At 38.4% G+C, this 24222-nt stretch overlaps 2 protein-coding genes across 9 annotated transcripts in view; both read left to right on the top strand.

Annotated features, from left to right (window-relative positions):
- LOC117426706 (oxysterol-binding protein 2-like) overlaps nt 1–7545 on the top strand; it is a 110050-nt gene extending 102505 nt beyond the window's left edge. For 4 of the 5 annotated variants that reach the window (XM_059033304.1, XM_059033305.1, XM_059033307.1 and 1 more), the window contains 2 exons: nt 496–513; nt 2434–7545. In XM_059033304.1, coding sequence (XP_058889287.1) covers nt 496–513; nt 2434–2576 — 161 coding nt within the window. In that variant the 3' untranslated portion in view covers nt 2577–7545. The remainder of the gene's footprint in view (nt 1–495; nt 514–2433) is intronic. The other variant, XM_059033308.1, reaches the window with a different exon arrangement.
- A 36-nt stretch (nt 7546–7581) lies between these two features.
- The window catches only part of LOC117426424 (plectin-like), a 31793-nt gene continuing 15152 nt past the window's right edge, over nt 7582–24222 (top strand). Inside the window, exons 1-7 of one of the 4 annotated variants that reach the window (XM_059033301.1) lie at nt 7582–11831; nt 18223–18295; nt 18442–18548; nt 19326–19398; nt 21328–22689; nt 23138–23254; nt 24005–24112. In XM_059033301.1, coding sequence (XP_058889284.1) covers nt 18229–18295; nt 18442–18548; nt 19326–19398; nt 21328–22689; nt 23138–23254; nt 24005–24112 — 1834 coding nt within the window. In that variant the 5' untranslated portion in view covers nt 7582–11831; nt 18223–18228. Of the gene's footprint in view, nt 11832–14044; nt 14142–18222; nt 18296–18441; nt 18549–19325; nt 19399–21327; nt 22690–23137; nt 23255–24004; nt 24113–24222 lie in introns of those variants that run through there. The other 3 variants (XM_059033303.1, XM_059033302.1, XM_059033300.1) reach the window with 3 other exon arrangements.

Below are 24222 nucleotides of genomic sequence, written 5' to 3' on the forward strand. Positions count from 1 at the left end.
ATTAATTGACATACCTTATTAACATAACATAAATTCCTTTGCATAATATTTTCCAGCTTATATGTGCTTGTACTGTGCATTTACCTGTGTACCATGGCTATTTTGCATTGTTTACGATATGTATGTGTTATTGACAGTGCTTTACTATTTACTACACGTTGCAATGCTTTTACCACACATCAAAGAAAGCCCCATTAAACCACTATTTATATCAAAGAATGAAATAAGAAGGGTGAGTTAAGATGCTCCAAATTGCCACGGCTAGACTTTGTGCAGTGACTGCAGTACCGTCTGTGTCAAGAGCCACACTTCTGTAGTACCGCTGTTTTCAACAGGGTTCATCACATTTCCCCGAAGCACATATATTCCTGTGAGCTATTTTACAGCAGAACAGTCCTAATGGTGGCCTCTAGATGTGACAAGCCTGACAATGCTGACTTACCCCTCTGCTTGTTTCTCTTTCCTTTTTCTTTCTCTCTTTCTTTCTGACTTCAGAGTCTGAATATGACTCGGGTGAGTTCCTGATGATCTCAAGCTCTTTCCTTTAGCTCGCTGTAGACTTCTTATTGTGGTACAGTAGCATATGAGACCCGGGTCTATATTTATCAGCCTCACACGTACACAATGTCTGTGAAACTGTCCAGAATGAGGTTCTCTTTACAAACTGTGAAGACAGATGTTCTCAAACTGGGTCTGCAAAGGGTGCCAAGCAGGTCCCCAGGAAATTCGAGAAATCTCCCCTTTGTAAAACAACATATATGCTCAATGTACTAAAAAATAACCCTTCATTTATATAGTGAGAGACGGGTTACATAAAAACATCTGCTTTTACTGCAGCACAGTTTGTGATTTGCCTTTTGCTAAGTTTTCAGTTGAGCTCCTTATTAGAAATAATTTTTAAAAAAGGGTCTCCCAACAAAACAGTTTGAGAACTTTTGCCTTAAAGATTATAAAACTTTATTTAGTTCACCAAAACAAACATTAAATACTTTAATGGGGGCTATTCATAAAACTTTTAATTTAAGCATGTTTATCAAGGAGTGTTTTTTGTATGTACAATGTATGTACAATTCACAGTTGATAAGTATAGACTCAGGTTACTGTGAACACTCATTGCTAAATCTAATGACGGGGAGAGTGGGCTGCATTACACATGTGGAGTATAACTTGGACCAAGAAATGCCTAGACTTTCAGACAGTTCTTTAACACTCTCATTCCTAGAGAATATTTTCTACTCAAATACTTGTATTAATAATATCACTTATATGTGTCCACTATGGAGATAATTACTACAGGTTATATTGAAACTTCAATTAACTTTTGTATATTGAGTAGACAGCACTGTTTGAACCAACAGGTAAAAGTGTTAATATTTCTGTTATAGTTCACAGAAATCCCATTGTTACCTGTAGGGAGGGTAGTATAATGTATAGATAACATAGTAAAAAGCATACTAAACCAGGCTGGGTTTTCTGACAACCTAGGTATTATTATTACTATTAATATGTATTATAAACCATTACTGTAAGGGACAAAAGTCTAATTTGGTTATCCATCTTTATGAGATAAAAACAGGATCACCTGAACGATAACGGTACAACACCTGTGCAGTATTTCTCCACCAGTTTGGGTCATTATTGTTTAAATATATGTTCAGGATGCAGTAGGTTAGCAGATGAGATGTAGGCCTCAAATCTGACCATGATAATGGTGAGTAATCTAGTCAATGTTGGTGTAATGGTGAGTTCAGTCTCCCTAGTACTGTGAGTAGAAACACATTGATCTTAATGCTTCCCATGTCCCAATGCTCCCCACACTCTTCTGTTTATTTATGTCATTCTGTGTACAAACCAGATGAACAAGTCAGACTGCTTCACAGTGTGTCTCAGGAGGGCACATGCAGCGTCCATATGTGTTTCAGTACAGCCATGAACTCAACTACGTTTCAAACATGCCTGTTTCATAAAACAGCATGTGATGTTAAAGGGATATTTTAAACCATTTACATTTCATTTCTTACCTCTTTATTTTCCTGTTAGGTAATGCTTTATTGTTGCTTCTGCTTAGATAGTTATTTTGCTGGCTTTGTCACTAGTCTTTCTTCAGCTATGGGTAGTTATTTTTCACATCTCAGAAATTCAGCTTTTATGAGCAGATCCAGTAGCTGGAAATCGAACATTAGTTTGTAAGCCCGGTAAATATTAGCTGAAACAACAATGGAGAACTATACAAAACGCATAACATAGGAAATAAACAGGTTACATATTTAGAAAATGAAGATCCCTTTAATACGTTTTTTCATTTCTGTCCGGTCATCACTGGTACACTGAGAGACAATTAAATGACAAGACATCGAAGGCACTGAAAAGGTTAATGGTGTAGTCAAAGCATGGAATAAACGGGGTTTCCCTTGTTTTTTTTTAAATCTGCAGGCAAAGAATACGAAGGCTATCAGCCACTATGGTTTGAGAAGAAGGTGGACCCCATATCTCGGGAGACTGCTTTCGTGTATAAGGGGGGTTACTGGGAGGCAAAAGAGAAAAAGGATTGGAAGAAGTGCCCTGATATATTCTGAGGAAACACAGAGACTGATGGACCTCGGAAACCTCTAATTCAGCAATAGAAAAGAGAAAAAGAGTGGGGAAATGCATATAAATATCTGTGTATGTGTATATATATATATATATAGTCTGGAGACAGAAGCAAGCCAGACTGCACTGGAGCCCAAACTACTCACACCCGCCAGACTGCCAAGCAGAGTAACGACCACTTGTTGAGACTACAGCAGTGATCTACAATGTGTAACCTTCTGAAAGAAACACAGGCTGAGAAAAGAGAGAAAAACAGTGTTGGCATTTGATAGCAATCCAGTGACAGCAGTGACACATAAACACAAGTGTAATGTCAGCGCAGGATCAATTAGAGAATTTCTGGTGTTGCAGGGTGTGCTTTAAATAATACAGCCTCTGAGCTTTTTTAAATGATCATTTCTAACACTAAACATTTTCTTTTTTAATAATACAGGTTTGAAAGGTGGTCTTAAATGGTTTATTTAGATTCGCTTTGTATACCATTGTCTGTTTGTCGATACATCCAGGTGACTTTTTAAATCACCCCCTGTGAAACCAATAGAGCTCTCAAACATGTCTTATCTCGAAGTACAGCTCGTACACCAGAGTGTAACCATTAACCTGTCCCCCTGCAACACTCCCAGTGGGTTTAGTGAAGTGGCTTAAATGCAGCATATGTTATATCCACTGGTGGCAGTGTTGCACAGAAACAGGTTAATGGTAACATTTTGAGATTAGTTTCTAAGAGCTCTGTTGAAGCTGCAGTGATGATTTTAAAAGAGTTTTATAAGTAACCAGGATGTGATGAGTGAAACAGAAAATGATACACAAAGTGATTCTAAACAACAACAGTAATACAGATGTTGATCATTGTAATATTTAGTGGACTGGTCCAGATAACAATAAATTATCTAAAGGTTGTGTATGCTATTACACAAACTGTATCAAATGGTCATATAAAAGAAAGAATGGGTCATTAATTCAAAATTGTAATACTATGACAGGATGAAGCAGTAAATGAAATATGATTTGTGAATTGTATGTAAAGGCCACATACAAGATCTAGTTGTATCAAGAATGTTACTCTGCTGTCCTGCTGTGTCATGACACTGCTGACAAACAAATGCCACCAGTGTAGCTTCTTTGAAGGTACCTTCTCAGGGGACTTAATGAGAACAATGCCTTTAAAAAACAGAGAAATGGGCTAGTTAGCCGGAAAGGGTACAGTATCTGTCTTTTTCCAATAGGTCCTGGACTTTGTAAAGTCTAAGACAATCAACACCAGTCTGTCAAACTGAAATGATCTGGTGCTTAACTCCTTCTCTCAGAGTTCCCAGAGGAAAGAAAGCTCTGGGAAATTATACCGCAAGCTCATTTGAATTGGAAGCTTGAAGGTCATTTGAAAGAGGTCATCAGGTGGCATCACACCAAAAATATACTTGAAAGAATTCAAAGATTTACCTAAATATGGTAATGGGGGTCCCTGAGTTGCTCACCTGGTAAGGGCATGGCTGCGTGGTGTGTAGGGCGAGTCATATACTCTAGGGAGTGTAGATTCGTGTCTTGGCTCTGCAAAGCTGTTGTCCACTGAGTTCAAGCGGGCCTGCTGTTTGTCCTCCAGGATTATTTTGATAAAACAATACAAAGTTGGCATTTCATCCAATGCCATTAACACTGGCCACACTGATGTTTTTAAGTGCAGCTTCAGTGAATTGATTGATAAAGAACTGAAGCTGTGTTTTGCCCATCAGATGTTGGTTCTTATTAATTTGTGATTATCAGATTTGAATTAGCCACCAGTGCAGCATTAAGAGAACATGTGAATGCCTTCCTTTGAAAAACATCAAGCAGGTGCCAGTTGCTTCCTGATGACGTCAAAAGCCAGCTTCGAGAAGGGGTTCAGAACCAGCTCACACTGTTAGATGGTATTATTGGAACAACTAGGAGCCTTAGTCATGGTTCACATGATTGCTGCTAACGGCAGTCAGCACACACGTATTTACATTGCAAAAGTCAATTTCGGGTCAGGCATTGTACTGTGTCATCCAATACCAATAAGTTATCTGAAATAGTATCAAAAGGAAAATGGTCAAAGTAGCTTCGTTGTGCTTTAAAGATACCTATTTCAGACAGGTGATATGCTTTTCCAATTTAAATACGTGTTAAACATCAGGTAGCAGCAATTACTTCTGCTTAGACAGACTGCGACTGAGGCATCCCATATACCCTAAAAAGGAATTCTCCACTAGACTGGTGCAGTTCAGGAAGTGACACATTCTCTAGTTCTGTGAGTCTGGAAGCAGGTGTCTGGATAACATCTACCTGTGACAGCACAACCTTAGCTTCTTAAAATATATCATTGCTGGTACTGGAAACAGGTATAGAAAGTCACTGGATTAAAAATCCCTACCACTCAGCTGCTCCTGTGAATATTTGGTGAAGAAAATAAAATTCAATAAAAACTGTATATAGTGCAATTGTTTTAAACAAAAAACAAAATTGTAAATTTACATTTAAAAAAAAAAAAAAAACGTTTAGCTTATCAGAATAGAATCTAGTAACCGTCACCTTGGTGTGATTTGCTTTTTAATTTTTTAATATAATTTGTATAATACATTATTATTCTTGGGCGTAATCTTCCAAGGTGATTTTAAGTGAACAAAACTTCCATTTTGGTCTATGTGAAAAAATGAAGTTGTCTCCATTCCATTAAAGAGCAACTTGGTGCGGGTGTGGAGTATCACAGATATCTGAACTCACTGATTGCTGTTTCAATTTGTACATCGTTTTCTGTTTCATTCATGGCATCTATTTCCCAAAAGTTTAAAGCTGTGGCTTCAACAGAGCTCTCAGAATCATGTCTACCCAGCTGGTAGAGTGTAACCCTTCACCTGTTCAAACACCGCCCCCCCTTGCAGGGAGTCAAACAATATTAAATGGACAGACATTTCATCTGATGCCATTACCACTGAGCAAAGGTATTTTATGAGTGCATCTTCAGTGAAGTGATTCACAGTGAACCGAAGCTGTGTTTTGCCCATCAGATGACCTCTACAAAAATCAGTGTCAGAAAAAAAAAAACATATTGGTTCTTACCATTACACAGACTGGTGCACCAGCTGTAATTACAGAGAAGACATGTTTGACTGGATTGCTTTCATACTTTGAGTTTTACCAGGATTTGATTAATGAAATAGATCAAGTGAATATAGGAATAAGAATCCATCAGTGAAGGTAACTGATATTTCATATTCATGCCAAGTCGTTCTTTAAGTGGTTCTAATAGGGTAGAATTCGAAAAAGAGTTCCGTAGCACTGGCGTGACAAATACAGCGCAGACCGTGTAGATAGAAAGAAGAGCCATGAAGAGCCATGAAGGAGGCAGGAGAGTTCACACCTCTCACCATTATTGCTATGCAGATTGTATCCTGAATGGAAAGAAACTAGTTCACTATATAATCAATGGAACAAAGCAAAATAATATACAAGTAATGTTTTGATGTTTGAGAATCATGCGTTTAATTAAGAGGTCATTCTAGAGGCGAGACGCCAGCCCCTTGGTTTGCCCCAATCTCTTAGGCTTTGTTTTCTACTTCTCCCCTATGCCTCTTTCAAGGGTGCATTACCTGGCCTTGCTCAGCCTCATAGCAGCCTCATAGAGGGCAGCTCATTCAGACTGAATCCTGGGTCACACCTATACTAGCACTCCCTTAAAAAAAGGATCTAACTTAATCATGCTGTCGTCTCGCTCATTGAATATTTATGTCAAACCCAGTCATGTTGCTCAGATAATGTATGGTAAAACATTTTCAAAACATTGTAATTTGAAGTTATTATCTAATTGGTGTTTGAAATGTGAACGTATTGGAAAGGTGACACTTTATTTGTAAATTCAGTTCAGCAATAATGTGAGGTGTACGGAACTGGATAATGCATTTTATTTGTCTGGTCGTTCGCTACGGTCTGTGAAATTCAAATCAGTATCTGAAACTGAAGTCTGTGGCATGCTTTTTTCGATAAAAGTGTACGATTTCCATGTGATTAAGACACATGAAATTGAAGTCATGCCTAGGAAAAATATAAAATGGTGGTTCCAATGGTAACTATTTTCAACATTTTATGTACCAAAAACAGCAGGAAAATGCCAAAATTATTTTTAAATTTTCCTCTGGTAATACAAATACAACATGCTAGATTTTGTTAGTATGCATGATATGGATGTATATAAACTGTAGCGAACAACTCCAGGCATAAACCCAATGCTTAGGATATACACAGAACCATCAGACAGAACAGTACACAGCTTAGCTTCCATACAAAACCCTTCAACTGTGCTCATGGGTCTTCTTAACGAATAATTCTAATAATCCAATGGGGTTTTAGCTTTGATTTCTAGCTTTCTCAAAGCTTTTATTAGTTATGTGAATTATTTGATCTTTGACACTTCTTTGTAATCAAGGTAAAATGATGAAGACAGATTCTTTCTGTCTGAATTTTATATCTTAAAAGTTTTACTATCATGAACTTCTGCTGTTTGACGTAACCCTTTAGTGCCTAATGCAAACATTGTGTGCATTTGTTACAGTTGTTTTCCCCCAATCGACCAGTGTAAAACAATTGATGCTTAGTGTTCACAAAATGTGTAAAATCATTGCACTTCCCATGACTCTCATTAAGGTATCGTGTTAAGGTATCGTTGACCTTGAGTTCAGGAGTTGCTCTTGTGTTCTAGTTGCCTGTCGCATGTAATATAAAGATCAGTGTCTTTATATATTAGTAAGCGCCAGCACCATTGAGCATTGTGTATTGCCTGCAATGGAAAAGCAAATTGAGCCAAAGTGACAGAACAGTAGATGGCACATTGACTAATCTAGCCTATATATCTACAGCAGAAAACTAGAATTGAAGAGAATTGAACATCAACACAACCTGAAGAGACAGTAAAATATATATATATATATATATATATATATATATATATATATATATATATATATTTATATATTTATATATATATATATATACAGACATGCTCAAATTTGTTGGTACCCCTCCACAAAAAACGAAGAATGCACAATTTTCTCTGAAATAACTTGAAACTGACAAAAGTAATTGGCATCCACCATTGTTTATTCCATATTTAATAGAAATCAGACTTTGCTTTTGATTTTTTATTCAACATAATATTGTAAATAATAAAACAAATGAAAATGGCATGGACAAAAATGATGGGACCACTAACCTAATATTTTGTTACACAACCTTTAGAGGCAATCACTGCAATCAAACATTTTCTGTAGCTTTCAATGAGACTTCTGCACCTGTTAACAGGTAGTTTGGCCCACTCTTCCTGAGCAAACTGCTCCAGCTGTCTCAGGTTTGGTGGGTGCCTTCTCCAGACTGCAAGTTTCAGCTCTTTCCATAGATGTTCGATAGGATTCAGATCAGGACTCATAGAAGGCCACTTCAGAATAGTCCAATGTTTTGTTCTTATCCATTCTTGGGTGCTTTTAGCTGTGTGTTTTGGGTCATTATCCTGTTGGAGGACCCATGACCTGCGACTGAGACAGAGCTTTCTGACACTGGGCAGTACGTTTCGCTCCAGAATGCCTTGATAGTCTTGAGATTTCATTGTGCCCTGCACAGATTCAAGGCACCCTGTGCCAGGCGCAGCAAAGCATCCCCAAAACATAACCGAGCCTCCTCCATGTTTCACTGTAGGTATGGTGTTCTTTTCTTTGAAAGCTTCATTTTTTCGTCTGTGAACATATAGCTGATGTGACTTGCCAAAAAGCTCCAGTTTTGACTCATCTGTCCAAAGGACATTCTCCCAGAAGGATTGTGGCTTGTCAATATGCATTTTAGCAAATTCCAGTCTGGCTTTCTTATGTTTTTCTTTCAAAAGTGGAGTCCTCCTGGGTCTTCTTCCATGGAGCCCACTTTCACTCAAAAAGCGACGTATGGTGCGATCAGAAACTGACGTACCTTCACCTTGGAGTTGAGCTTGTATCTCTTTGGCAGTTATCCTTGGTTCTTTTTCTACCATTCGCACTATCCTTCTGTTCAATCTGGGGTTGATTTTCCTCTTGCGGCTGCGCCCAGGGAGGTTGGCTACAGTTCCATGGACCTTAAACTTCTTAATAATATTTGCAACTGTTGTCACAGGAACATCAAGCTGCTTGGAGATGGTCATGTAGCCTTTACCTTTACCATGCTTGTCTATTATTTTCTTTCTGATCTCCTCAGACAACTCTCTCCTTTGCTTTCTCTGGTCCATGTTCAGTGTGGTGCACACAATGATACCAAACAGCACAGTGACTACTTTTCTCCATTTAAATAGGCTGAATGACTGATTACAAGATTGGAGACATGTGTGATACTAATTAAAGAAACGAATTAGTTTGAAATATCACTATAATCCAATTATTTATTATCTTTTCTAAGGGGTACCAACAAATGTGCCATTTTAGAATATCTTTAGAATAAGCAATAATTAATCTCTTTTCACAGCTTCTTTGCTTTATTCTATGACATACCAAAAGCATGCAAGTATACATGATAAAATAGCTTTTAATTTCATCACTTTTCAGGAGGAATGAAGCATTATTTCAATGAGCTGTAAGGGTACCAACAAATTTGAGCACATCTGTGTATGTATGTGTGTGTGTATATATATATATATATATATATATATATATATATATATATATATATATATACTTGCATTAACCTTCTGAATGGCAAACGCCTTGTAAATATGGCCCAGAATGTACAAATGTGAAGATCAAATCAAATTATTAAAACGTAACAAATATCTTTTTTTCACATATCTAGTTTGGAATTAAGATGCAAGTCTAGTACATGCCTTGGGCATTAAAGGGTTCACTCAAGGAGAAGCAGCAGTACCCTGTACATATCCATGAAGACTTGAAAACAGGAGAGACATATTAACAGGTGAATCACTTTCATGCTATTGCCAGACCAGCAGGAAGTGTTCACCAGATGTTTGCCCTATCGGTAATAACCTCTTAATAGTTTCTAATGGGGTTTATATTTTATTGTATTATTTAGTTTCCTTTAATTTATACAAACTTCTTTAAAATATATATATAATAAAGATTTGTTGACTATGTAGCATATTGTAGTTCTTAAAAGTGCAAAAATGGGTGCTTTACTTTATATTTTTTACATAAACTAAGCAGAGTTTAAAATGTATTATCAGACATGGGAGAGAGGGATGTAAAGATACACTAATCTCACGATATGTATCGTGATATGTAGGTTGAGATGCGCTATGTATCAGGATGCATGCAATGGTCCTGATGGGCTACTATGATGCATTATAAGGTCCTGTGATCATTTGATGATGTGACTATTTTGTTAAAAGTCAAAAAATAAATGAGCAAGGGAGAGTATAAAACACACATATTCCTCATTCAAGAACCATTTAGTGAACTACAGTGATGGATGTTGTGCGTTCGGTCCTGTATCATGATACATACTGTAGGATACATGAAATCTAATGTAAAGAATGTATCGCGGTTCATCGATAGACAATGAACCATTCCACCCCTAATGGGAGAGTCTCCATCCCTCCTCTCTAATTGGAGAGGATTTGATTCTGGAAGGCAGTTGTGTTCAGGATGTAGACAGAGACAGAAGCACAAGATCAATGAATAAAGGTTCACTTTTTTGAAAGACCCTAAACGTTTTGCAAATTATGAATTGTATTAGTAAGTTTGTAAATCCCCCATATGCAAATCGTATCCTTGACTACTGTGTCATATAAACTGTGTGCATATCCTGTGTGTAGGGTTGTGCAGGTGGTATTGTGAATCCTATTCACACAAGAGATGAATTATATCATCAAACAGTAAGCAGGTTTTGGTGTAGCAGTTATTTGTTCAGCAGTATTGCAGTTTACTGGCACTGTTGATGTCACCTGCTAAGCGAAAGTAATTTGTCTTCATTATATTTTAGGAGGGAAAAAAATCTAATTTTCATTGAAAATTTCAGTGCCCAACATTTTACACTGAACTGAATTTTTCTGATCTCTGACGGAATAGTTTGTGAAGATGAATATATTGAAAAGGTCTGTACGATTGATATGGGTTATATCCTGTTTATAAAACCCTGAAAATAAAGTCACTACCTCAAATGGTCTCTTAGATATGAGGCTTTGGAAGTGTGACGTCAGCTTTTTAAATTACCACCACAAAACACTTAATTGTTCTGTATGATCCTCATGATCAAACTTGACCACATTATGACAGCCATCTTCGGTCAAGGTCAATGTAAATAACACTGAACATATGAAACTTGCTCAACAAGTAGTTTGTGTCAGTTTTTAAAGTCCCTGTGCGAACTGCAGAATGGCAGTTACATACTCCCCTCACAGAAATGCTTATTAACTCAATGGGATTCATGATGCAGCCCTGCCAAAACCCTGAAAAACATATGCATTATCAAATAGAAACTTAACATGGTACAATTATGCACGCACTACCCAAAGTGTTTATTCTTTGATTCTTTAGCATTAATCTGTGTATTCTCTACCATAAATACAGTTGTTGCTGATTATATACTGTAGTTTATTTGCAACCCCAAAGCTAAGCTGTAGGGACACAAGCCAGGCTTCCTCCCCACTTCTGCTTGCCACTACATAACTCCAGCAAACAGGTCCGCACCAGGTGGGTGAGATAGCAACCTACTTAAAGGAGTGCTTTTCAAGGCTTCATGCAAACAAATGAAAAGTGGAGCATTTTACAGTAAACCAGAACCAAGGCTCTTGAACCAACACGCCCAGCTGAAAACCTGCAACCCATAAGTGCTGGTCATTGTGTGAGTCAGACTGTAGTACCTGTAGGGAGTATATAGGCAGCATGTTTATCAATGCATTATCTTTATAACCAGTCTTTGCTGTGAAACCCAAGTGGGGCAGGTAATGTTGATGACGCCCCAGTTTTAGTTGTAAACATGCAGCACTGGCGCTCCAGCTCCCGCCTCACGTTTCTGCACTGCACCCTTGCTCACAACTGCTGCTGCATCCACCAATCATGAAAAGCAGACACTTCCGGCGTACATGGTTGCTGAGCGACTGAAGACCTCCGGCGTTTGGTGGTTGCTAAGCGACCTGAGCCGGGGTCTGTCAATCACGTTTTTTTGCAAACTGAACGTGCAAGAGTTGTTGGAGTAGCATGAGAAACTGGAGTTAAACTCAAGATTGCAGTTAAGAATTTGTTTAAAAAAAAAAAAAAAAAGTAAGTACAGTTTATATTCTCAACTGTAGGGAATTTGAATTATTGGGAAATGTATCTTGGCAATGTTTAACGCGTTAGCACTGCGGTTAAGTTATGTAAGAATGTGTGTAATTAAAAGTTTTCAGCTGTGTCCCGTTTGCAGAAAAAGTAGTATCTCATGAGGTACATTTGGTGAATTGTTTTCTAGTTTGCACATACAACAGCTAAAGCTGGTTTAAATTATGAGTTTATAAACCAAAATATTCCTTTAAATTAATTTGCAAGTTGCACAGAATACAATGTTTTCGTAACCCTATACCAATATAGTAAACACTAATGCTAAGAACGGCATTTGTACAGATTTTTTTGTTATAATGTACAGTTTTTTTTTTGTTGTATTTTTTTTTTTAAAGTGTAATCTGTTGTAAAGTAGCGTGCAGGTGTCTGGATTTGTAGGGGTGGGGGAAGTGATTTGCAAGGTGATGGGTATAACTTGCAATTCATGTCTAGTCACAAAAAAAGTCCTATAGGAAGTCCGATAAGAAATTCCTAAGTGATTTGAATGTGAAACATTCTATATTTTTTTTGAAGGAATCCCAGCCCATATGATACAATGTGGAATCCAGCTGGATAATTGAAATAGAATTACTGATACCGTGACAACCATTTTAACGATGCACAGCTACTGCCAGTCACGAAAAAAAAAAAAAAATGTCATCAATTTTGTATTGGAAATAATTGCATGATCTGAAGTGACTATCGCCGGGCACACTTACAGTGTGAATATGAAGGGGTTTTAATGTAGTGAAAACAGAATCTCCTGCAGTTAACGATCTTTAGCAACTATTTCTAAATGTACATATTATTGTACATTGATTATTTTTCAAGTTTGCGTTTTCCCCCAAAATATTAAAGAGGCACAGGGTAACAAATAATTGGTGTCAGCTTCATACGAAATTATTGTAAACCAACATGTCTTCAAATTAGCGACTGATCAATAGATTTCATGCTGCAGACTGGAGTATGCAGTGCCAGGGTGCAGCCTTAAAAAGGGTCCCCTCCACTTCCTTTACTTTTTTGTTCCCTAGGCATACTTCCTCATGCGAGCGTTTACAAAATATTCTATAGAATAGTCTTTGTTTTTACCTGTTACATGCAATTCTAATAGAATATATTTGGTTAAAAACTAAACAAACAGCAGACTGCTGCACCCAGACACAAGCTCTGAGGTCAAATCATTTGCTCTGTTGGTCAGGCAATTTAGATGGGCACATTATTTTTTTTGACTTTATGCTTGGCAGAATCAGTGTTCAGGTATCATTTCACCTTCAGTAGGAATAAATCCTGTGATGTATATAAAATGTTGCATGCATTGAAAAAAGACAAAGAACACCAGATTTTGTCACCTATTGTAATTGTATCGATTTTAGTCAGTCTCCATCAAATACTAAGATCTGATTCCAGGGTAGCCAGCCGTTTAATACATTCTTACATAGCAGTTAACATGTCTCCTTACTCTACATCATCTGAGAAACCAGACCATGTTTGCTGGCCAGTTTCTATACATTTTTTTTAAGGTTTTTTCAGCTGCTGGCACACACACTTCCTTAAAGCCTTCTCACTTGGGTTACATGCACTTGCAATTTAGTACAGGCCCTGAACTAAACCCCCTGTTCCCTGTAGCTGTGGTACAAGTTTTGAGTTCCTGTACCCCTGCAGACTGGACGTCCCTGAAAGAAAAGGGAGCCACAGTTGATAGCACAACTAATAACCAGATACTGTAACCCATTCAGAACAAACACAGTATTATACCAGAAATCATTCCTCACTTCATAACCAAATCTGCAAACATCTTGTCCTTTTCTTCGTCCTGATTGTCCTTCTCTTTGTTTTTTTTTTATTCCAACTTTACTGTTGTTCTGCATCAAACTATCTCACATTACATACCATGGATATATCCGTTATCTTCAAAAAAAAAAAAAGTCAATTCAGTATGTTTTCTGAAATGCATAAGTGACAAAATTAGCATGTGAACCGCCAGTACTTTACATTTGAAATGATAATGAGCTGGTTTGAGTTGCTGTTATTGAAACCTTTGTCGCACACTTCAGAATGCCAGAGTGATTTGGAGCGGTGCCCTCACCCTGGCTAGCAGCTGGATAGACAATATGAGCATTGCCATGGAAATCGCCACTAAAGACCAGCAGATTATCCAAACTAACCCCTTAATGTGGGCATGAACATTGCGTTCCAGCTCAGGCTGAACGGAAGTGTGTTTTTCAGCCCAGTTGCAATCTGTATCAGTGGAAGATGTAAGATCTTATATAGCAGGTATGTGTTTTAGAGATTCTTACTTTTTAGAAATCGAATGTTTAAAATGCAAATGATGGACTGTAAGTGTTGTGCGTTTCTTTATAGAATTTGCTTCCAGCAAGTTCAAATATGAAACAAGATATATTTCTGGTACATTTTTATAGCATGCCAATAACAAGCAACACCACACTGTATTAAGTACCAGTTTGAATCGGATGACATGTGAAAGAATACCATCGTTACTGTGGACCCTGAGAATCACCCCCATTCCATGATACTAGGAATGCAGCTGGGAAGTGGTGCTTAAGGCAAGTCTCTTCAGCTAAACTGTGTCTGTCTAAAAGTAGTACTTGGATACATTCTTGTTAGTCGTGTTTGATCCAGATTGCAGCTCATGCTATTCTTTTGAAAGGGTCCTTATCATTGAAGAGGGCATTGAGGGTACAAGGAATGAGAGTTCACAGTTTTTACACAACCATACTGCAGGCTTTACTGAACCAGGAAACCTTCTGTATTGAGTTTAACTATTAAACAACTCAACAATGAAGCCCTGGATTAGCACTAATCTTCAACTGCTTTAACTATCTTCAAATGTCATTTCATCTTTTACATTCCCCTTATTAGAGTGGTTAGAGTGGTTCTGGGTTCTCAGTATTATCATTTTTCTCTAAATCTGCCGTTACTTTAGATAAGGTAATTGAAAGTTAGCGCTATCTCGGGCCGATGCATTTTAAAGGAAGTCATGATACGATATGAATCACGATACATGCGATGGTCCTGATGGTCTACTTATATGAGGCATAATACGATCAAATGCTCATTTCATGAAGGACTTTTTTGTTAAAAGACAAAAATGAAACTCAGCACTTGGTGAACCACAGTGAGCTTTTGGCTAGAATTACAATATAAACAATACTTGCCTCTATTACTATATGATCATGTAAAGAAAGTAACACCATGTGTCGCTTCACCCCTGCAGATACATGTGATTCGAGTTGCTGTTAGAGCGGCTCCCTGGCTTCCCCATAGTGTCGCGGCTATGTGGCTTTCTCATCTTTGATTTATATTTATTCCCCCATTACTCTGCCTACACTGTGCTCAAGCCTTGCCCTGCAACACAGCCTTGAGCAGGGTTTTTAACAGCAAGAACATTCATCACACTGCCTAAGACACTGCTTTCACTTCTAACTGCTTTGACTTGACATCGGCGTCATTAGAAGGAATCAGCACTGCAGAAAAGTGGCCTTCATTGTGAGGTGGTCTTTATACTTTATACCATATCTTATGCGAATGTAATGTTCTGATCAGATGGACAGAACGTTTAGCATGGGGAGGGTCAACCGACAGTCTTCACATGAAAGTTAAATATATCACTGGCTTTGATGCGGGATGTTTTCCTTGTTTCAGCTTTTGATAATGCTGTATAAAATATGTAATTTGCTTTTATCTGTTGTTAGTTTTGTTTTAAAAAAAAAAAAAAAGAAAAAACGTTCTACCCCTGTTTTGAAATGGGCATGCCCCAAACCCCAACACTATGTGGCTTGAGTTGTTCCATTGTGTTTCTAATACCAGGGTCCTTAATACAAAACTGTTACACTACTACTGTAGGGCCAAAACTGTATTGCCATTAAAGTAGTTCACTAAGGGTTGTATGAAACAAGTTCTCGTCGCTTTAGTTCTGCCGGTTGTGTTTTCAAAAAATTTGAAATTCAACCCCCATACCTCCTCATTTCTGACATGAGAAAAACATGGTGTTGGTGTTTTCTCTCTGTCTGCTGCAGCAGTCGGCACCAAACTTCAATTGAAAAGCAGCAAACAGATTTGAAGTTTATTGCTCCCATTGTGCGCTAAGGGAGAGCGTTTCCAGGGCGACCCTGTTGTCCAGACTGAACCTGTAGGCCGGTCGCTTGATAGTGACATTCCAAACCGGGTAACCAGGTGCCAGGAAGTGACACGGTTTAATTATTATTATTATTATTTATTTCTTAGCAGACGCCCTTATCCAGGGCGACTTACAATTGTTACAAGATATCACATTATTTTTTACATACAATTACATTATTTTTTTACACATTATTTTTACATACAATTACCCATTTATACAGTTGGATTTTTACTGGAGCAATCTAGTTAAAGTACCTTGCTCAAGGGTACAGCAGCAGTGTCGTCCCCCCCAAGGGATTGAACCCACAACCCTCCGGTCAAGAGTCCTAACCACTACTCCACATTGCTGCTATAGTACCTGCTTGTATTCAGACAGTATTCATTGGTGTGGTGGAAACATGTAGTAGTTGACAAGAGAAAAACTGTATAACTGGCTGTGTGGATTTTACTGTATAAAAATGGTAATGTTATAACTGGCAGTGTTGATTTTCCTGTATAAATGCAGACTTTGGAACACATCAGTGCACTTACAATAACTTGGCTTCTTCTAGAATATAGGAGAGATTACCATTGAAATAAATGGTTTATAATTGTTGCCTTACTATTTTACCTGATTGCTCAGTGCAATTCTCCTTGGTCTGCTGCTGTGGTATAATTTTGCTTTCCATCTATTTAAAGGGGATCTCTTGTAATTAACCTGCCTGTGGTCTTTGGGATTTCATTAAGCAATGAGATGTGCATCTCAATGTTATTTCCTTGTTTTTGTAAATCAATCCATACACCCAGGTTAACTTCAAATGCTGTAGTACTGAAGGGCAGTTAATAATGCATGTTTCCTGGGCGGACGCAGCGATAACAGATTTACATTTCCTATAAATAAGGTATCAATGTGAATACTGCATCTGCCCTAACTCATTTGAAGGTACTGTACAGTAATCTATTACTTTGTACTTCTGGGTGTAGAGAAGTACATTCTTCAGACGGTGGATGGCAGTCTGCTTATTCAAAGTGTGTGCTAGACATGGTAGGGTTTTCTAATGTTGTAGTTCTGTGTTAACACTGACAGGGGGGGTCTGTGTTCACAATGTATTCTTTGCACTTTGAACACAGAGTCCCTTTCATGGGCAAGCCTGAGCAGGCTGTTGGCATCCTGTGCCACACGGCTCCCACGTATCTGGACAGCACTGTTTCTGCCTCAGGCTATTGCCAAGAATAGTAGAGGGACATAGCGGTGAACTTACACTGGCATGGAAAAGAATGTTAGAATTAAATTGACATATCTCCTAAAACAATGTTAAAGTTGCTTCAGATTTTAACAGTTTTTTTTTTTTTATCCTTTTCTCTTTTTTTATGATACAGTAGCAATCTTTCCTGAGTGCCATTGCTGAAATGTATTTATCTGGGTTTTATTACGATGAGAATCTGCAAGAGGTATAATAAGCTGGGATTTTCAAAACTTTACTATGAAAAAAAAACTTTACTTATGAAAAAAAAAAATCACAATATATTTCAACAGACGCACTGTTCAAAAAGATTGACTATATCATAGGGGGAAATCAAACTGTTATAATGTCATTTGAGTCTACTTGTTCTTTTAAAAGAGAGCTTGAATTAAATTACTAGTACAGGAAGAGTAGATTTTGCTCTAGGTACTTCAACAACATTATTTCATAAATTATGTGGCAAATAGGAATACAGTGCAGAAACAGCTGAATAAGAATCAATTATATTGCCCACTGCTACTGTAGATGAACTTGAAAGATTTGTGGAGACGGTTATCTGCCCGCCTCTTGGTTCTGGAGGACTGGGCCACAATCCAGCAAGACCCCTTCAGTCATTGTGGCCCAAAGAGGGCCAACCCAGTGCTGGGGAGACAGGATGGAAATAAGACTCCTATTGCATAGCAGTTTCACCCATTCATTCAGTTTAATACAAGTTAGCCATTGTGTATAGGAAATAAGCTATGTTGTGTCTTATTAAACTCGTCGTAAAACCAGAAATGGATCAAACTGCTTAACAGTCAGTCTTATTTCCGTCCATAGGAAGACCTTGTAAAATAACTACTACATATTCTACTATGGAGTGGTTTTTAATTGACAAAGTGGCAGCTAATGTACGATATGGTAATGGCTAGCAAAGTGCCAGGTTACTACAAGCAGACCAATGCGGTTCACATCAAAATGAACTGAAGTTGTTTGAATTTGTTTTTCATCAGCAGGTCATGGCAGACAGTGATTGTGAGGACACTGACCCTGGTCTAGAAGATGCAGGTGAGCTGTTCCATTCAGGTGAAGACATACTTGCTGATCATACTGTATTGCTGGTCTGCTGTTTTGTGTTGGGGGTCAGGTAGAGCTAGTTCTTTGTGTTGACGGTAATGGCAGTGAAACATTGTGAAGCTGTGGTGTTTGTTTTGTGTTTTCATGCTGCTCAGACCTGGATGAAGATCATCACTCTTCCAGCTCCAGCACGACTGTACGGCCAAGAGACCACTGTGACTACCTTCTTGATGCCATTGATGCCCAGCTCAGCGAGATGCAGGTTGGAGCGCTGGTTAACGTGCTGTGAATCCAGAATGAGAGCTGTCTGTATCGTAACGCTGATCACCATCAACTACAGTGACTAAATGAAGATTCTACTACCTATACTTGTCTCCTTACTTGGTATCTTCAAACATCTGCAAATGTTTTAATTAGCATCTCATAAAAACTACACCCAAAACGTTGTTATTCTGCGGTGGGATGTCTTCATTTTGAAGAGGGAATACCAAGATAGTAAAGAAGGGGTGTACGTTGGGTACCACAAAATCAGCAGGGGTTGCTGCATAATTGAGCCACTGTACATCCTGTAAGGGTTTATGGTTACACATGTACACAGATAGACAGGCAGTTACGTTCCTCCAGTATAATTATTCTCTTATCTCATCCCAATGAAACCGGTTCTCTAGATCACTGGTGTGGGCGCGCCGCACATACAGAAAGGGGAGGCCAATTTTTTTACATGAGGCTTCATACCCCCTGCTTTCAGGTGCTTAAACGCAACAGTTACTATAGTAACTGCAGGTATGCTATCTTGATGTCAGCTCAAATAGCTAACACCTAACATGCCAACAGTGTGTACCATAATAAAACTAAAGGGGGTGATTGTAAGAGAAGAAGATTTTGCATTTCTATGGTTTCATAGTGCAGGGGGTCCTCAGTCAGGATCCCTAATGCCATGAAAGTGGAACCCGTGGTCTAGATGTGTGAGATGTGTGAGTGATGTCACCGATTCTGAGTTCGGACTGTGATAACATGTTGGCTCTGTTACTCCGGACAGGCTCCAAGCCCCAGTGGACGAGGGATTGCTGAGAGAGCTTCCTATAAATATACAGCAGAGACTTCAAGAACAGGTGGGTGTGTACATCTAGAGGCACCATAGTTCTATTTTAAATGAGTAATGGCTTGTATGTCTTATAATGAGTTTCCTGCAAAATGCTATTTGCATAACAATAACAGGTCGTCAAGTTTTTCTTTTCTGATTTTTCCTGAGCTGTATCAGAGCTTGTAGACGACTTTCCAGGGAACAACTTGTGCCCCTGCAGTTAAGTATTGCACAGTGGAAGCACATGAGTACTGGTGTGGTGCACTGGTACTGCATTGTCTGTGTCTATTTGTTGATTCAATTTGCATTTCAATTTATACATTGTGCAGCTGCGCTTGTGCTGCCATTGGCACTTTGTACAGAACCATTCCTCAAATATGGATATTAAAAACATTGAAAGATAGAATCCAAAATGTAACTGCTGACTTTTTGAAGAGTTCATCATCTTCATGGGTGTTGAAAGGGAAACAATTGTGTGCAAAAAGGGCTTTAAGAGTTTATAGAGTAATAGAAGAAGTGTGAAGCTAGCTTTAATTAGATTGTGGGTACATTCTATATTGGGATTTGTTACTAAAATAAATATTGGTTCATGTTTTGGTGCATTTTCTACATTTTTATAAAGTTTAAACCGCTGTGGGAAGTTATTTTGCATTTCCTATCATCTGAATTTCACTAGGGAATTCGTTTTTACTCTTGTGAGAATTGGTACAAGTCTCTCTTCATGTTGTTCAGTTCCAGTGACAGTTTATTTTCAACTGATCCCTTGTGGAAGTTTCTTATAAAATATTGGTGGACAGCAGGTACCTAAATATAGTCTTGTCTGTATGTAGAATAGACTATGAGACAGTTATCTTAAGTTTCACATGCTCTCTGTCAACACACAACCCCTCGGTTTCATTCTGGAGATATATATTATTTATGGTTGCCTTTTAGCTGTAATAATATATATATTTTTTTAATTTTCAAAGCATTGGGCAAAATACAAATGATCAATAATACATTCATTAAAAATGCTGGTAATAAAATATAATTATGCTGAAAATATAATAATATTTTATATATTGTTGCCAAACAGCTATACTGATTATTATTATTATTATTATTATTATTATTATTATTATTATTATTATTATTATTATTATTATTATTATTATTATTGTTATTATTATTTAATACTGTGTTAACTTTCAATGACAACTTTCAATAAAAATTTAATTAAAATCAACATGTATTATATGCCAGTGCCACTCAGGGGAATAACATTGAAATAAATGGATAGGGCCAATACTTAAAGGCACCACTGTACATGAAAGACATTGTAATATGTGAAATACACATTTACAGTATAGAGTCTTTCCAAGGCAGGTGGACCAGTGGGTTTTTACTCCACCCATTACATAAAATACTTCTGTTAAATCAATGTTTTGTTGAAACACAAAAGCTCCCTTTTCACAATCCCAGGTGGTTTATGTATCATTAACTGCAAATGGAGGAAACACTTGAGTTGCAGTGACCCTGTAGTAAGTGGATTGAAGTCATCACTGAGCTTTCTATTCACGTGATCCTTTAGCTGAGCAGGAGATTGTGTTTAAGAATATTAGCGACTGGGGATGCCATGGTATAAGAGTATGATGGTAGACCTCAATAATGCGTATGGCTGCTCCCAACTGAATTATCTTTAGCTGTTGTAATATGAAAGTTAGATTGCAAAATTCTGAAGCAGTGATTGACACCATATCCGCAACAAAAAAAACCAGCAGATAAAAAAAAAAAAACAGCCTGTTGACTCCTTGCTGCCAAGTATGTAATCCCGAGGAAAGGTGGAAGCACTTGCACTTTCAACAGAAGGTCACCATTCCATCATATTTGAGCACCGTGACATCCCCATTCCTCAAAGTCCAACCCTTGCTTGGAGATCATTTATCTATCATTTGATATTTCTTCCCTGCCCTAACAGAACACGAAGAACCAAGGCTGTGCTCCTCAACCCAGAATAAAGAAGCTTCTCAGGCTGAACAGAGCCAGCAGGAAGGAGGAGACTCCAAAAAGGAACAATACAAATGGAGACTGAAGCAGCTTCTGGGAAGCGAACAGACAGACGCCCCAGGGTACCAGAGCGACTTGAATACCACGGAGAGCGTCTGCACTGAGGATTTTATTACCAAGTTCAAAGAAGGGATGGTAGACCCCCAGTCAGACTTCAGTGGGGAGCTGAGCAGTGATGATGGGACCCCTGGATGTTCTCCTTCTGGCGAACGCTCTTCGAAAAGAACAAGCGAAGAAAGCGCTGCAAAACCAGAGTCCTTTCTGAGTATAAGCAAGGCCAGCACCGCAGAAAGAGAGGCCGACAATGAAATTGTCGTGCTAAACACTGCAAGGAGGCTGGATATCGTCCAGCAGTTTAAGCAGGATTTAGAAAGCGATCTTCAAGGAACTGTTGCGGAAGTTGAGGAGACACCCGGTACAGGTCTCCTATCAAGAAACCGGAGAGACAGCTTGGAGTCTCTTGGGGGCCGGATTTCTAGGCTTAGCCAGAGCAACACTCCAGATTCTCAGAGCATTCTTGGGAAGGAGAGGAGTGTCGCCCACAGCAGTGTCGCCCACAGCAGTAGTCCTGTAGAATTGTTCAGAGAAGGTGGTAGTCCATCTGTTATCTCCCAAAAGGACAATGTGAAAGAGCCTCCATGTTTGTCGATAGGAACAAATCAAGAGAGCATCCACCAGGAAAGTTGTGGATCTTCAGCCCTTAAAGAGATGTTTCCCAGCTGTGAGAGATCTTCAGTAAGAGGCAACGGGGAGCGTAGGTTGGGCCAAGAGAACTTTACCAATGGAACAAACCTGTCTGGTTCAACTTATGTATCTCAGTCATCCACTTGTTCAGATATGTCTGTCTCTATGTTTAAGGAAAAAGATGCCTTGTCAAGGGATAGGTGTCCTTCTCCAATCAAACTCTCCAATGAGAAGGAGAACACTTCATGCATACAAGAAGCGAATGGAAGTGACCCAGAAGAAAGAAATGGAAACTCATGTCAGCCAGAAAGGAAAGGGGTGCATCATGAATTTGGTGTGGTGTCCATTTCCTCTTTCCAGCAACGGACTGTAAGCAGATCAGAAAGCTGTCCTTATATTAATGGATCTTCCTACAGACTTGAAGCAGCTAACTTGTTACCTGAATCAAACCACTATTCAACCACTTCCGGGTCAAGGCACATTCGAAGCAGCAGCCTAAGCAGTAGATCCTCAGCAGCTAAAGGACAGTTTAATAGCCATCGTCCATCTAGCCCCAGTTCAGACAGGAAGATTGTATCACATAGAGCAAGTAAGTTGAGAAAGATAGATCATAAAATCAGTTTTGGGGAGTGACAGGTTTACCAGCTTATCTTTAATTTCAGGGAAGTCTTATACTTTCAACAAAAAAATGTAAACATCTGTGATAACACTTCTCAATAGGGCCACAATGGTCCTGTGTGACACTGGATCCATCAAAGTCTATCAGAGCTGTTGTCTTGAGCATCATTACTTAAAGTGGCTTACAAAAGGGAGATGCAGCTTTTCTATATTACAGAATCCATATGAAATGAATCTGAGGGGGAGCCCAGTGACACAAAAGTGTGTGCTGCTTCACAGATATTTCCTTTGTGTGTCCAGCCCCTGTATGCGAAAACAACATTATGAATGAGTTTGCTGAAATGTTGGTGTGTGTTTCCTTGCCGTTGAAAGGGACGGTAGAGAATTTCTGTCTCAAGATTTATGCTTTTTGTTTTCAGCAGCTGGAATCAACCAAAAAACTTGCGAGAACTTTGGCTCCGAGTCCAGCCTGAACACCATTGGAACAGGAGAGTATGTGGACTCGTTTCAGGCTGTGGCAGTCAAGCATGTTGCTGGTAAGAGATCTTTTATGTCCAGTGTTTTTTCCTTCACTTATTCAATTAGAATAAAATGGAGCCTTGATTCAATCAAAATGATGGTGGCACCATAGCCACTGCAAAGTATAGCTCCCATAAACTGTACTTTAATTCAGACCTGGTTGTGAGCATTCCTTCACACACAATAATACATATGTGAAACATCACAGCATTTAAATGACTTTCTGGAATGCCTGGACGGTTAGCAGCCCATAACAGCAGTGAATGTAGCTGACAGAGCATTAGACACAGCTATGGGAGGAAATGAATACTCTATCCTGAAATAACAGAAATAATACTGATTTACAATATCATTAATACAAATATACCATGTAATTTTGAAGTTTTTTGTAAGCTTTCTTTTTTTTTTTCTTCAAAAAGAGGAACCTAGCCAGTATGGCTAGCATGTTGAAGTCCTTTTCCTTTTCAGATGTCCGCACATGATGCAGACTGGAAACTTTGCGATAGCGTCTTCATATTTGGTACACAACTTTATACTATGATCCTCTCTGTCATCTAGTTATTGGTACCAGCCTTTAAAAATGATACTGTTTCCTGGACATATTTATTACTTTGACTTACTCATTTTTTACTTCATGTTTACAAACAGACCATTTAGTTTATTATCACGGGGATGCTTTATTTTTGTTCACAAAAGAACATTTTAAGTTAGAACTGTGATTACTTGTTCTGCTCTATAATTAATGTAATGTGTTGTTTTTTTACAAGGGGTTCCTGTAAAGAGTTTTGATGAAGTGACCATAGACAGCGATCTGGATTCAGTGAAAACAGATAGAGTCCGGAAGCACTTTCAGAAAGCACTCTCTACCAGAAATGGTAAGACTCTCTTTGAGGCTTTGAACAGGTTTAAGCAGCTTTCTTTTTACACTGAGAAAGGGGAGATTGTGCAAAACACGGTTTCACTTTGTCATACCTTTTACATAGAA

The sequence above is a fragment of the Acipenser ruthenus genome, chromosome 11, assembly GCF_902713425.1.
Source record: "Acipenser ruthenus chromosome 11, fAciRut3.2 maternal haplotype, whole genome shotgun sequence".
Classification (NCBI taxonomy): domain Eukaryota; kingdom Metazoa; phylum Chordata; class Actinopteri; order Acipenseriformes; family Acipenseridae; genus Acipenser; species Acipenser ruthenus.